The sequence below is a fragment of the Ctenopharyngodon idella genome, chromosome 2 (genome assembly GCF_019924925.1).
Source record: "Ctenopharyngodon idella isolate HZGC_01 chromosome 2, HZGC01, whole genome shotgun sequence".
NCBI classification, from domain to species: Eukaryota; Metazoa; Chordata; class Actinopteri; order Cypriniformes; family Xenocyprididae; genus Ctenopharyngodon; species Ctenopharyngodon idella.
In genome coordinates this window covers 30,772,781-30,786,691 of record NC_067221.1, presented here as the reverse complement: position 1 = coordinate 30,786,691, position 13,911 = coordinate 30,772,781, and the positions used below count along the sequence as shown (strand labels likewise).

The 13,911-nt window shown below is 36.8% G+C and overlaps 1 protein-coding gene across 5 annotated transcripts; it reads left to right on the top strand.

Moving 5' to 3' along the window:
• Positions 1–4,740: 4,740 nt before the first annotated feature.
• LOC127503248 (zinc finger protein 431-like) lies at positions 4,741–12,679 on the top strand. 5 transcript variants are annotated; one of them, XM_051876833.1, is made up of 5 exons: positions 4,850–4,892; positions 5,399–5,489; positions 5,723–5,932; positions 11,483–11,645; positions 11,816–12,679. In XM_051876833.1, exons 3-5 carry the CDS (start codon positions 5,915–5,917, stop codon positions 12,547–12,549), a joined length of 915 nt encoding a protein of 304 aa, XP_051732793.1. In that variant the 5' UTR covers positions 4,850–4,892; positions 5,399–5,489; positions 5,723–5,914; the 3' UTR covers positions 12,550–12,679. The 5 variants fall into 5 exon arrangements, with proteins under 5 accessions (XP_051732804.1, XP_051732783.1, XP_051732775.1 ...); XM_051876823.1 differs by lacking the exon at positions 5,399–5,489 and having other exon boundaries at positions 4,788–4,892; XM_051876815.1 differs by having other exon boundaries at positions 4,794–5,489.
• Positions 12,680–13,911: the final 1,232 nt, after the last annotated feature.

Genomic DNA, 13,911 nt, shown 5'->3' with positions numbered 1-13,911 from the left:
AATTCTCTTTAACCTTTATTTAACTGACAAAAGTACAAAGAAAATATTTCAGAAGCATGTACCTTTTCACTTTTATTTCGCTTCTGTCTCAACTTTTTTGGAGTGTGTTGCAGCCATAAAAATCGAAATTTGTTTATATTTACAAAATACACTTAAGTTGGTCAGTGAAAACATTGGAAATCTTTTCTTTGTACATTTGTCAGTTAAATAAAGGTTAAAGAGTATTAACAAACCACAGATTCTTTATTGCATTTTACAAAATGTCCCAACTTTTCTGGAAATGAGGTTGAACAATAAAACATGGTAAACTGTTCTAAGGGTGGTCATGGGTACTTTAAAAAGCTTTCTAATTTATCTTTGTGCAAGATGGTGTTTTCTCCTTTTTTCATCAGTCTTTTTAGTTTAGTTTTGACTTTCTCCATGAGCATTTTAAATAAGTAAATTCTCAAATGGTTCACACAAATCTTATCACACTCTTGGAGCGCGCTGGTAAACAAGCACACATAGGCCTATAGTGATGTGCCACTCATGAAAAAGTGAATGAACCAGGCTTCACTCATAATGCGCTGATAATTGGTCATAGATCCGTTCGAACGGGAACTTAGCTCTTATAAATCCAGACACGGGCAGGGAAGAACAAAATTCTTTTATCTATTCAATTGCGTGTGTTTGGTATTGTCTTTTGTGCTCAGTCGCAGATGTGATTACTTACCTTTAAATGATATGTTGGTTCTATATCGGTTCGTGTGCATTTGGTTTACATTAGGAGATGTCTTTATGAAGTGTGCTGTATATGTAATATCTGGCACTATTTATTACTTGCTGTGAATTTTAAATGTGTACTGGGTTATTATTTTGTGTGCACTTTATAATGTAATTGGATAACCACTGTAGGCTATTTAATTGAGGTTACAAAGTATAAATGCCGCTGAGCTGCTATTATTGTTAAAAAAGTCTATTTTTGGTAAACCTGCTCTTGAATTGTGTATCAAGTCCTTCTCCCGGACCTTACTGGGCTATAACTAAAGGTGGTGGCAGCATAAAAGTTAGCCCACGATAAACAAAGCTCACTAGTGCCCCTTAGTGGTGGCTGCAGTTCATTGCTCTGGTGGCGGTGGTGGAATTGAAACAATTTTTCCCTTTCTGTCGGTCACTTTCTGACGTGGTGTCGAAATACCGTCAAAAGGGGTCACTCTCGAGAGTCCCAATCACCTCTGACATATTCAGAAAAGGCCAATGGAATTGGCAAATGAAATTTGCATGTCCGGACATGGACAGCCGGGTGTAAAAGAGGGCCTTACATGGCAGATTGTGTGCATTTCCAACATGCCTTTCTGTTCATGTTCTTCTGAGTGCGGTAGTTTCATGTCTCCAGACGGCCACTAGCTTTGCCTTCAGTGTTTGGGCCGCACTCACGCTGAGGCATCGTTCTTGGATGGTTCATTTCCTCACAGTGAGAACATGACCATGAGCACGCTGTGTTCATGGCTCTCATTCTTTTAGACTGAGAGTCACTTCAGCTGTTTCCCACCCTGGTCCTTCTACCTCCAGGTACGAGGCCTCTGCGATGTGCGCTGAGGGCGAGCAGGGAAATGCGATGAGAGAGCTTCCGCCGGGTGGGGCTGCATGGGCCACCAAATCGTGGAAGGCACCTTTCTTTTCCAGAATATGATATACAGCTCCTCTGGTGGGGCGTAGGCATGTGGCGGTATCAAATTTTCATGTTGCAATAATTGCTGAAGCTTTATCACAATATACAGTACTATCACAATATTGAAATAAGTTGCAAAAAAAGTGTTGTCATACTATAACAGGTTTAAAAACCTTTTTTTCTTATAACAAAAAGAGCTGAACATTTAATACCTAAAAGAATACACAGAAAAGTATAACAGACAATGGATCAAATTTTTTTTTTGAAAGCCTTTCATGTCTATGGAGGAGAGAACAAAAACTGCAACAATACAGAAAGTGCAACAGCAACCGCATGAGGATGAGGATGACTCTGACACTCAAGATGAGGAGAAATGTGAGGGGATTGAATATGTTGAGATTGCTGACATTCTAGCCAAGGATGATCTTGAATTTCATTTGGCCAAGAATCAACATTGTGCTTGTCATTTTTTTAACCTGGTTTCCACCGTGGATGTTGACACTGCTCAGTTGGATGAAACATACAAAAGGTTATCAAGATCATCCTTCTCCAAATGTTGGGCCTTGTGGAACAAGAGTGGCTGGTCCACCAAAACTACAGAGATGGAGGAAGAGGAATGTATTATGCAGTTAATTCGTTTCAATTAATTCGTTCAAATGCCACACGATGGAACTCTTTTCCCTTAGTGGAGAGGATCCTGAAGATCATGAAGTAAAAGGGAGATGGTGCTTTCCGGAATCTCTGTACGGGATTCAAAATCCCCATGTAAGTAATGTTATAATATTCTAAATGTAAGGATGCTATGCATTTTCTTTTAAAGTTTCTCTCAGAGACTTTATGCCTTTTTTCCACCAGCAAAAGTGATTATTTGTATGCCGTCACGGCATCCTGAATTGTCAGATGAAATAATGGATATTTTTACTAGTAATTCATTTAAAAAATGGGAAACAGGAGGGGTAGCAGCAAATCATTACAAATTAATGCAAATTGATCTACTGTCCTATGATGAAACATTTCTATCCTGATTCATAGCATCTATATTTTTTGTAATCAGCTACTTTATATACAGTCTTAAACAAGGTAGTTCTTTTATAAGTTCACTCCTGCAGAAAAAAGCCTTTCTTGGGGAATACAGTATGTCACAGATATGGCCCCTTTTGTCTAGGTGATCAGTATCTTGCAGGGAGAAACCAATGTGCACATGGGCTGGCTACCAACACTCAACATCATGGTTTCAAAACATATACAACCCAAGATATCCATGAAAGTCTGCAAGAGCCTGGTGCAATCCTCGCGGATGTGAATAAGGCCTTCGGTGACCTGCTCAATGATCCTGAGCTGATTGCAGCTGCAGTCCTGCTTATTGACAATTAATGCTGCCATCCTCAAACTCAGTTAGTTGACATATGCATATAAAACTAAATGAAGAGCAGGGACATACTAATTACAGATTTATGATTTTTTTTTTTTTTTTTTTTAATCACAAACTGATTTTAGAACTAACTTAAACTTTTAGATGGAATAATGGGTGTTCTTGTATATGTGACCCTGGACCACAAAACCAGTCATAAGTCACACAGGTATATTTGTAGCAATAGCCAACAATACATTGTATGGGTCAAAATTATCATTTTTTTTATGCCAAAAATCATTAGAATATGTTCCATGAAGATATTTTGTAAATTTCCTTCTGTGAGTATATAAAAAATGTATTTTTGTGAATGGATATGCATTGCTAAGGACTTAATTTGGACAACTTCAAAGGCTATTTTCTCAATATTTAGATTTTTTGCACCCTCAGCTTCCAGAATTTGTAATAGTTGTATCTCGGCCAAATATTGCGATATACTAACAAGCCACACATCAATGGAAAGCTTATTTATTCAGCGCTCAGATGATTATAAATCTCAGTTTTGTGAACCTGACTGGTTTTGTGGTCCAGGGTCACATATGATATGATCACTACTTAATTGCATGAACTACTTTGGGGGAAAATTGGCAATATTCTATACACACTTTTATCAGTAATGTGTGTAATTTTTGGAACTTTGGAATGATGAGATAAATATTATATTTTAAACCAAATAAGTGCATATAAGCTTTATATTTTTACAAAAAAATAAGTTTTTTAATTAATTTTTAAATTGTTGCAGAAACATTACTAAATGTGTGTTGTATTGTAGGTCTTGACTTCATAAAGGGAAATATGGAGGAGACCTCACTGCCTACAAGTGATGCCACCTCATCAGAGGAAGAGGATTCCTTCAAGACATTGAAGTCATCCCAGTCACAACAAGGCCCAACAGTGCTTGATGGCTAACTGACAATTGCTGGTGATGACATGGGTGTCCTGAAAACCTTCCCACATCTATTGAAGATGTCATTAAGGTTCAACACTCCCCTACATCTGCTGCCTATGTGCGAATTTTTGGCACTGCTCTGGCCTCATTTTCAGTCTAAAAAGAGCTAGAATAAATTCTAAGAACTTTGAGAACCAGCTTTTGTTGAAGTTGAATAAAAATATTGCCCCCGTGTGAGACTGAGAGGTAGGCCTACATCAAATCTCAGTCAGCTCTGAATATTTGATTTTACTGAATTATTTTATTTGTTCATTGTACTGAAAAGATCTTTTTGAAAAAAATGTTTTACTTATGCCTTTTTTCAACACTTGAGTTTGAGACTGACTTGTTTAAGAGGCTGTTGTGTTGATCTTGATTTGATGAAATATTGAAGTGTTCAATTTCATTTATATTTTAGGAAATAAAATCTCACAAATCAACTGTTACTTGTTTTTTCACCAACATATCTCTTGTTGAGGACCTGTGCGTTTAATTTTTTATTTTCTGGCCTTCCATAGCCTACAGATAGTGCTCATTATATTATGGATAGTCTACTTTGTGCTTTTGAGGGTTCGAGAAAACATCTTTATTAGCTCTGGAAAGCAGATATATCATAAACACCTTAAAATATATTTAAATGCACTCTAAATCTTCCCCTGCCCTCGATGTGATCATTTGAGTTTATTACTTATATCAGATTAACGCTTTTATGTATCAACACTATTTTTTACCACGCACGCTTTGAAGCTCCACACTACAGTTCAGTGGGTGGCGGTAATGCATCTTAGGTTTCTTTGCCACCCGCCGATAACAACAGAAGAAGAAGAAGAAGAAGAAGAAGAAGAAGAACAACAACAACAACAACAATAACTCTTTAGCCCTCTGGTGTTCTTGTTCATTTGGTAAGTGCTGGTTGTAGTTTAATTAAGTTATTATTCTCAATTTTTGTCTCTCTGTAATGGAAATGGATTCGGTATAGCCTGGAAATCGCATATTCATATGTTTTCCAGATATGCGCTCCTTGTATCTAAGTCAGAACGTTTACTGAATTATTTCATAAAGGTATAGTTTCAGCGCAGCTTACAATAAAAATGTTTACCTTCTTTTTGCAGTTTATAAATTTTATTGCTCATTTTGTGCAGTCCTGCATAATTGAATGACAGGCATCTCTTGGTGTAACTTTCAACTATTGTCTACATTGATTTCAGTTGTGCTATTGTTTGTACTGTGCGATGTTTTAAAACTGGGAGTCTGTGACTTTATTTGTTGTTATCCTTTATTGAGTACATCACTGCCTGTAGCAACTGGAATAAACCTGTATAAATGTATCCGTGAGCATAATATTTTGTAACCTAGTGTGGTGAGCCATGTGTTAGCTTGACATTCATTCTTTATGTTCTGCTTGTAGACTGCTGTCTCGTCGTAAACTATGATAAAGTCGCTCACCTCTCAAACATGTTGCTGAAGTTTCATTGTTTCTCATCAGTTCTCAAATGCAAGTAAAGTGTCTACTTTAATAAAAGTTATTTCACAGTATGTACGATTTTTGTATTAAAATATCCAAAAACCACTTGCACAGTGTTATATATATTTCGTTCAATTGTGTACTTACATTATCCTGAATGCTTCCAAGAGAAATTCACAATTTTAAATAGTGCCTGTCCCGTGTCACTTGTCGCTGTCATTCATGTAATATCTGCATTATCCCTGGTTTCTGCTTGTTCTGCCATAGTAACCATGGCAACAGACATGGACAACTGCATAATGTCAAGTGGCACGCTGTTCTTGTTCAAACATTATGGACCATGGCAAGCAGAGTTTGGGACAAAAGGAGAAATAAAATGAGGATCATTATCGGTGTGGCGTTTTCGAAATGCCGAGAGCTTCGTGACAAACTTCGACTTGACAGAGACACCGCTCTTGCATGTGCTTTATTAGACAGGTGAGCAAATGTACATAAAACGAATCAATGTTATATACAGAATCTCATAAATGTGATTACACCCCTCACATTGCAGCAACCATTTTAGTATATCTTCTCAAGCGACAATACTATAGAAATGAAAATTGTATATACTTTAGAGTAGTCAAAGTGTTCCTTGTATAGCAGTACAGATTTACTGTCCTCTAAAAATAACTCAACATACAGCCATTATTGTCTAAATAACTGGCAACAAAAGTGAGTACACCCTAAGTGAACATGTCAAAACTGTGTCCAAAGTGTCAATATTTTGTGTGAGCACCACTGTTATCTAACACTGCCTTAATCCTCCTGAGCATGGAATTCACCAGAGCTGCACAGGCTGTTGCTGGGATCCTCTTCCACTCCTCCATAATGACATCACGGAGCTGGTGGATGTTAGACACATGGCGCTTCTCCACCTTCCACTTGAGGATGCCCCACAGGTGCTCAAATAAGGTTTAGGTGTGGAGACATACTTGGCCACTCCATTACCTTCACCTTCAGCTTCCTCAGCAAGGCAGTTGTCATCTTGGCGGTGTGTTTGGAGTCATGTTGGAAAACTGCCGTTCGGCCCAGTTGCTAAAGGGATGGCATCATGTTCTGCTTCAGAATGTCGCAGTACATTTTGGAATCCATGTTTCCCTCAATGAAGTGCAGTTCCCCAGTCCCAGCAGCACTCATGCAGCCACAGACTATGGTGCTACCACCACCATGCTTGACTGTAGGCAAGACACAATTTTCTTGGTACTCCTCACCAGGGCATTGCCACACATGCTGGACACCATCTGAGCCAAACAAGTTTATCTCAGTCTCATCAGACCACAGGACATGGTTCCAGTAATTCATGCTCTTGGACAGGTTGTCTTCAGCAAACTGTTTGCGGGCTTTCTTGTGAGCCAGCTTCCGAAGAGGCTTCTTTCTGGGATGCAAACCGACTTGCTGCAGTGTGCGGCGTATGGTCTGAGTACTGACAAGCTGAGCTTCCGCTTCTGCAGCCTCTAAAGCAATGCTGGCAGCACTCATGCATCTGTTTTTTGAAGCCAGCTTCTGCACCTGATGCACAGCACGAGGACACAACTACTTTGATCGACCCTTGCAGGGCCTGTTCTGAATGGAACCCGTCTTGGAAAACCTCTGTATGACCCTGTCCACTGTACTGTAACTCAGTTTCAGGGTGTTACTGATCTTCTTATAGCCTAGGCCATCTTTGTGGAGAGCAACAATTCTAATTCTCAAATCCTAATAGAGTTCTTTGCCATGAGGTAGCATGTTGAACATCCAGTGGTCAGTATGAGAGGATTGTACTCAAAGCACCAAATTTTAACTGCTCTAATACAAGATACGCAAATTTGTATGGTCCTATTAAGCAGACAAAAACATGAACATGATGAATAGGACATGTGGCTTTGCATGGTTAAAAGACGTAGAGCTGTTATCACTTAGGGTGTACTCACTTTTGTTGCCAGTTATTTAGACAATAATGGCTGTATGTTAAGTTATTTTCAGAAGACAGTAAATCTGTACTACTATACAAGCAGCACATTGACTACTCTAAAATATATAAAAGTTTCATTTCTATAGTATTGTCCCTTGAGAAGATATACTAAAATAGTTGCTGAAATGTCAGGGGTGTACTCACTTTTGTGAGATACTGTAGCTCACGATCAAATGTTAGAATATCATCGATATGATATTCTAATGTTGATTTAGCTTACATCTAGTCTCAAACAGCCAACAAACTAACACAGAATAACATTATAACTTTCAACACATAACTTTAGTATAATAGTGTAGACCACGTGAAACTGCGTTACCTCATAATTTGAATTCGTCAAATGAACTGACCTGTATGAGTAGTAATTCAGCACTTGTGGGTAGTTCTGTAGAATGAAGCTAGTTATTTGAATTTATAAAGTTTTAAATATGGATATTTTTCTTACAAAAACGCATCCCTTCGCTTCAAAAGGCCTTTATTAACCCTCTGGAGCCGTATGGATTACTTTGATTATGGATGGATTTTTTTTTTAAACATGGCCACCCATTCACAACCATTATAAACCTTTGAGGACTAAGGATATTTTTAAATAAATCTCTGATTGTGTTTGTCTGAAATAAGATAGTCATATACACCTAGAATGGCTTGAGGGTGAGTAAATCATGGGATAATTTTCATTTTTGGGTGAACTATCCCTTTAAGTCATGCCTACAACACGCTGGATCCTTCACTGGAAACCAAAAATAATTTACTCCCGCTAAATGTTTACTCTTTGAATTCTTGCACCTGTGGACAATACAAGTCAACACCATGTGGCTAAATATTTGCTGAGAAGTATTTCCTACTAAAACAAGGTGATATTTGACTCTGGTAAAGCCTGACCATAGCAAACTTGGATGGCAACATTATGGGTGTTGAAGATTTCATACCTATTTGGCAAAAGAGAAGGCAACAGCCCTTTTTCTCTGTTTTCTCTAGTCAGGTAGCATTGATTTAAATTTTTTCGCCATTCTACCACATAGGCAGTCAGGTTAAAAGTACAGAGTGTACGTGTCAAGCCTTGAATTCGTTCAAAAATGTTGATTCAATTTCATTCAGGAATGAAAAACCACTGTGTGTTGCTTAGTCAAGTCACCTTTATTTATATAGCACTTTATACAATACAGATTGTTTCAAAGCAGCTTTACAGTAATAACAGGAAAAGGATTCAATGATTCAGACAGAGTTAATTTTTTCTGTACAGCAGTTATAAAGAAAAGTGTCATTGTTCAGCTGAAGTCAGTTCAGTGATGATTCAGTTTGGTTGTAAAGATAATCAGTTATTAAATGAGTTCATTTCATCTATAAAGCAGTTCTGCAGAAAATATTGATATCATCGTCCAGCTCAGTTCAGTTCTCAGTTCAGTCAAATCAATAATATTGCTGAATATTATTTGTCTCCCACTAAGCAAGCCAGAGGCGACAGTGGCAAGGATCCAAACTCCATCACGTGACAGAATGGATAAAAAAAAATAAAAAAAAACCTTGGGAGAAATCAGGCTGTCATGATATCAGATTTTATACACCACAGTTATCGTGGCCAAAAGAATTCACGGTAATGATATATCACGATATCTATAGAAACCCTGAAAAAAAAAAAAACAATGTTATCAGTCAAATTCATCTTTACTTTGTTTATTTTGTGTTTTGCTTTCTTTTTTTAACCAATGAATCACACCATTGCGTACAACAATTGAGACTCTGGCTTCTTTGACGCTGCCTAAGAAATCACCAGGAGAGAGAAAACCCAGTTAACAGAATTTTGTTATAAGAATGTTATCCAAATATTCAGTGTTGGTTCTGGGAATGTAAAAAATATCTAGTTGTCTTGATGTTAGAGGAACATGTTTTAAAAGGTATGATGTTCCTCAAACGTTCTTTCAACTTAATTGTGATTTAAAATTCAACATTCTAGGAACGTTGATTTGTAACATTCCAAAAACATAAAAATATCCAGTTTCCTTAATGTTAGTAGAATGTTATTTAAAGGTTAGTATGATGTTCCTGAAACATTCTTTTAATCATTCAAACACATGCTGTGAACAAGCACTGAAAGAAGGAGAAATAAGAATACAAACGACTTTCTTCAGCCACGGCCTTAGATGAACTGAAGATAAAACACATTAAATCTCTCAATATCTGATTAAACAACTCCACAAACAGCATTACCAGCTTCACTTATTACTAACCAGACTAACTTTATTTCTGTCAGATGTCTACAGCAGTTCTTATTGAGAATTAACAGAGGTTTGGATGTTGATGTCTTATTGAAAATGTTTTGTTTCAGGTCACCATCATGGAGATTGGTGTTTGCTTTATTTGGGCTCTTGACCCTTGAGTTTTGTTGAGTTGCTTGTTTTTCATCAATTGCAGGTGTTTTCAGAAAACATTTCTGCAATTGATAAAGATCAACATGTCTGTTTTAAGTCAAATGACTTCATTAAAGTGGTTTAAACAACTACTTTTTCTGTAGTTTTTGTTTACTTTTGGAATGTTATATGAGATGTATTAAACTCAAATGATGTGATAATAATCATTTTTAACACTGAAGTGATTTATGTAAGATTGTCCAAAACTATTCAAAAATTACATACACCACACTTAGACATCAGCACTCATCATACAAACCTCAACAATGGTGAAAAAAAATAAAATAATAATAATTCAGCTGCATAATTTATTCATGCCACAACGTATGCTGGGAACCATGAATGTGTTTTGTATGCCAGCATGAAGCATGTCACCATTGTTGTGTTTCATATGCCAAATGTTGATGTCTGTGAGTGTATAAATGGCGCAAATCATGTTTTAAACAAAAAGTTAACAATGACAGTGTTATTTATACACTCACAGATATCAATGTTTAGCATCTGAAATGCAACAATGAAAAAAATAATAATTTGTAGCACCACATTGGTTGAGTTTCATACTTTTCAGTAACGCTTAATTTCCTTAAGTCCAGCCTAAAACTTTAACTGACAAAATAATGTGATAGAATTTTATCACCATATCAATCAAGGTTGATATGGGCCATTTTTATCTCCTTAAAACAACAGTATTTATTAATCTTTGTTAATGTTAATTTCAACATTTACTAATACATTATTAAAATCAAGAGTTGTATTTGTTAACATTAGTTAATGCACTGTGACCTAACATGAACAAACAATGAGCTGCTGTATTTTTATTTACTAACATTAACAAAGATTAACAAATAGGGCCTATAGTAACAAATGTATAGCTCATGGTTAGTTCATGTTAGTTAATACATTAATTAATGTTAACAAATGAACCTTATTGTAAAGTGTTCACCTCTTCAGTCATATAACCAGTTAAATTTCGAACACACATGACAAAGTAAACAGATCAAAATATATAACCATACTTGCATGAGTTGGAAAAATGCAGCAATTATTTGTTGTATATAATATGAGTGTTGTGTAATCAAGCCTGCTTCTGCCAAGCACTTTTGTAAATAAAATGGCTTTAAAGGAATTTGAACAATATTAACTTTTTGATTATTGAACCGTTGTATAAAATCCAAATCATATTTTCAGTCGTGCTGATGTTTAGGAAAAACAGCACAGTTAGTTGTGTGGTATTGCTTTAAGCTGGCATAAAACAGAAGTTGAGATATGCTTATCTTCCCATTTGTGATGTGTATATTCAAGTAAAATGGCTTCTCAAACAAAAATGTAGGGCAGGAGCTTGATTTTGTCCATGGGGAATTGATTGGATGGTTGTGGTTTGATATTGGTTGATCTCATGTAAGTGACAATTACCATATCATGTAGGAAGATACATATCACACACCCAAAGGTTACAATTACTTTGAGTAATTACTTTAATTAGCTTTTCTTTTTGTATCCAGTGTCAGACACAGTAGGTCTCATTTCAGAATCTTTAAAATGTGTTTCATTTATGTTGAATCACTGAATAAAGTTGAAGTGGCATTCATTGTATGAAGTAATCTATATCATAATCACTTTTTTCAGATCTGGTCCTCCATACCTCATAGCAATCACTGCTCACACCTTCATTCAAGTCATTCCCAACTGAAAGCTGTTGTAAAGATGGAGATTATTAAAGAAGAGAATGACGATATGAGAAATTCAGAAGCATGCAGAGTTAAAGATGAAGATGCTGAGGAGCAAAGAGGTTGGTGTTTGTTCTTGATTCTTCATTAATGACTGTTCCTGACAGATTAACAGAACAGTAGACCGCTGTTAAAGATTCACAGAAGCAAAAATAGCAGTTGTTAATAAGCCAAGGACAAATAGAAGTGATATTTGAAAATCATGTCTAAAAGCATTATATTCTCATTTTAGACTTAATGAAAGTGCAAGAGGAAAGTGAAGAATTGAATGAAATGGAGAAGAAACATCAGATTCAGGAAATTCATGATGCCATAACTGGAGAAAAAAAAGGACAAGAACTACAAAGAGCAGAAGCCAAAACATCTTTTACCTGCCCTCAATGTGGAAAGAGCTACAAAAACCTTAAAATTCACATGCAAATTCACACTGAAGAGAAGCCGTTCACATGTGATCAGTGTGGAAAGAATTTCAAATGGTCAAATAGTCTCAGAGTTCATAAGCTCATTCACTCTGGAGAAAAGCCATTTGATTGTGATCAGTGCGATAAGAAATTTTTTAAGGAATCGGACCTAAAGGACCATATGAAAGTTCACACAAAAGAGAAGCCTTACTTGTGTTCTGTTTGTGGAAAGGCATTTTCATGGCTGGGCCAATTTAAAGACCATGAGAAAATACACGCTGGTGTGAAAGAGTATTTGTGCTCCGATTGTGGTAAAGCCTTTACTACAGCCACTCAGTTAAAAGTGCACCAAAGGATCCACACTGGAGAAAAACCTTACAAGTGTTCATATTGTGAAAAGAGTTTCAAGCAGTTAGGAGGCCTGCAAGGACATGAGAGAATTCACACTGGAGAGAAGCCGTATCAATGCCATCAATGTGGAAAGAGATTCGGCCACTCCAGAGTTGCAAAGATTCACAGAAAGAAGCATTGCCCAAAATTAAATGGAATGTCAGTACAATTATAAGCAATTTATAATACTATTTAATATTTTTATTTGGGAGGGGGTGTTATAAATGTGAGAATTGACTGGTGTTTTCTTCATACCTCTGTATAATGCTGAATAAAATTTATAATAAAGTATGTTTGTAAGTGCAGTGCTGCTTTGTGTACAGGGGTAGCTGCTCTATTTCTGCTGTTCTGTAAGCATCACCGACTGTCAGAGAGTGAATTTTCATTCAGTCCATCTGCTATTTTTTCAGGGCAATTACATATAAAATACAAAATAATTTATGCTCATGCATTTTCTTTAAAAAAAAAAAAAGGTTTAAAGGTCAGGGGGAGTAGAGTGCAGTCCCGAGGGCACCCCCAGCCTGTGAGGGGCGATGGAGGTATTTGGCAAGCAGGGCGGGGCTGAGAGCTGTGTGGAACGAGGCCGGTGGCGCAATTGCTAATTAGCGTCACCTGCGCACCACAGGGGCCTTACAGAAGGAGATCTGGTAAAAATTGGTTTGGGCGGGTGGAAAAAATTTGGGCTGGTTTGGGGTCGGTTTCGGCAGTTTTCAAACATTACATTTTATAGGCTAATTGGTTAATAAACAAAACTCAAGTGTGCATGATGTACTCCATAAAATCATTTGTCATGACATTAATAAACACAGGCCACCTGCAGAGTTGGCTGGTTTTGGGTGACGTCGCCGACAAGCCCGCACTTTTAGCCAATCAGCCGGCAGATATGATCATTTGAGTGACGGGTTTTTAGCGTGATAACTTGTAGCTGTATAGTCAAGTGATCGCTATGCCAAAGTGGCAAACAGTAAGTTGTACCTACAGTAAATAGTAGCCTAACTCTGAAAGCACAGTATGATTTAATTGAAATGGAATATGGGACAACTCCTGTCTATGGTCATGTGCACATTGGCCTGATCAGGACATGTGCAACTTTTAAACTGTCGAGACTGCACTCTGGTATACTCATTCATCCCCGACAGATGCTGAAAGAGTGCTTCCAGGCTCTGACGTAGAATCTGGAAGAGCTGAATGTAAATAGCGTATGAGAATGACACAGAAGAGAAGATATTGTTGAATAAAGTCCTTATTTTTGTTTTGTTTTTGCGCACAAAAAGTATTCTCTTCGCTTCATAAAATTAAGGTTGAACTACTGCAGTCACGTCGACTTTTTTTAACAATGTCTCTTATAACTTTTATATCATGTTTTTATGTGACTAAATTATGTGTGAAAAGTCTCTGACAGTGCAATCTCTCTATGGGTTATGTGATTGTTGTCATATTTATAAAAAAATATGTAAAAACATGTCTGTCACTGATTCTTGAGATAAGGGACAAAACATGTCCTATACACAGGACCTTTATTTTTAAATAATTTTGT

What these genes read in the sequence shown, in the direction of transcription:
- LOC127503248 (XM_051876823.1), top strand. An exon ending in AGATGCTGAGGAGCAAAGAG is followed by an intron (nt 11,646 to 11,815) that starts GTTGGTGTTTGT and finishes TTCTCATTTTAG; the next exon opens with ACTTAATGAAAGTGCAAGAG.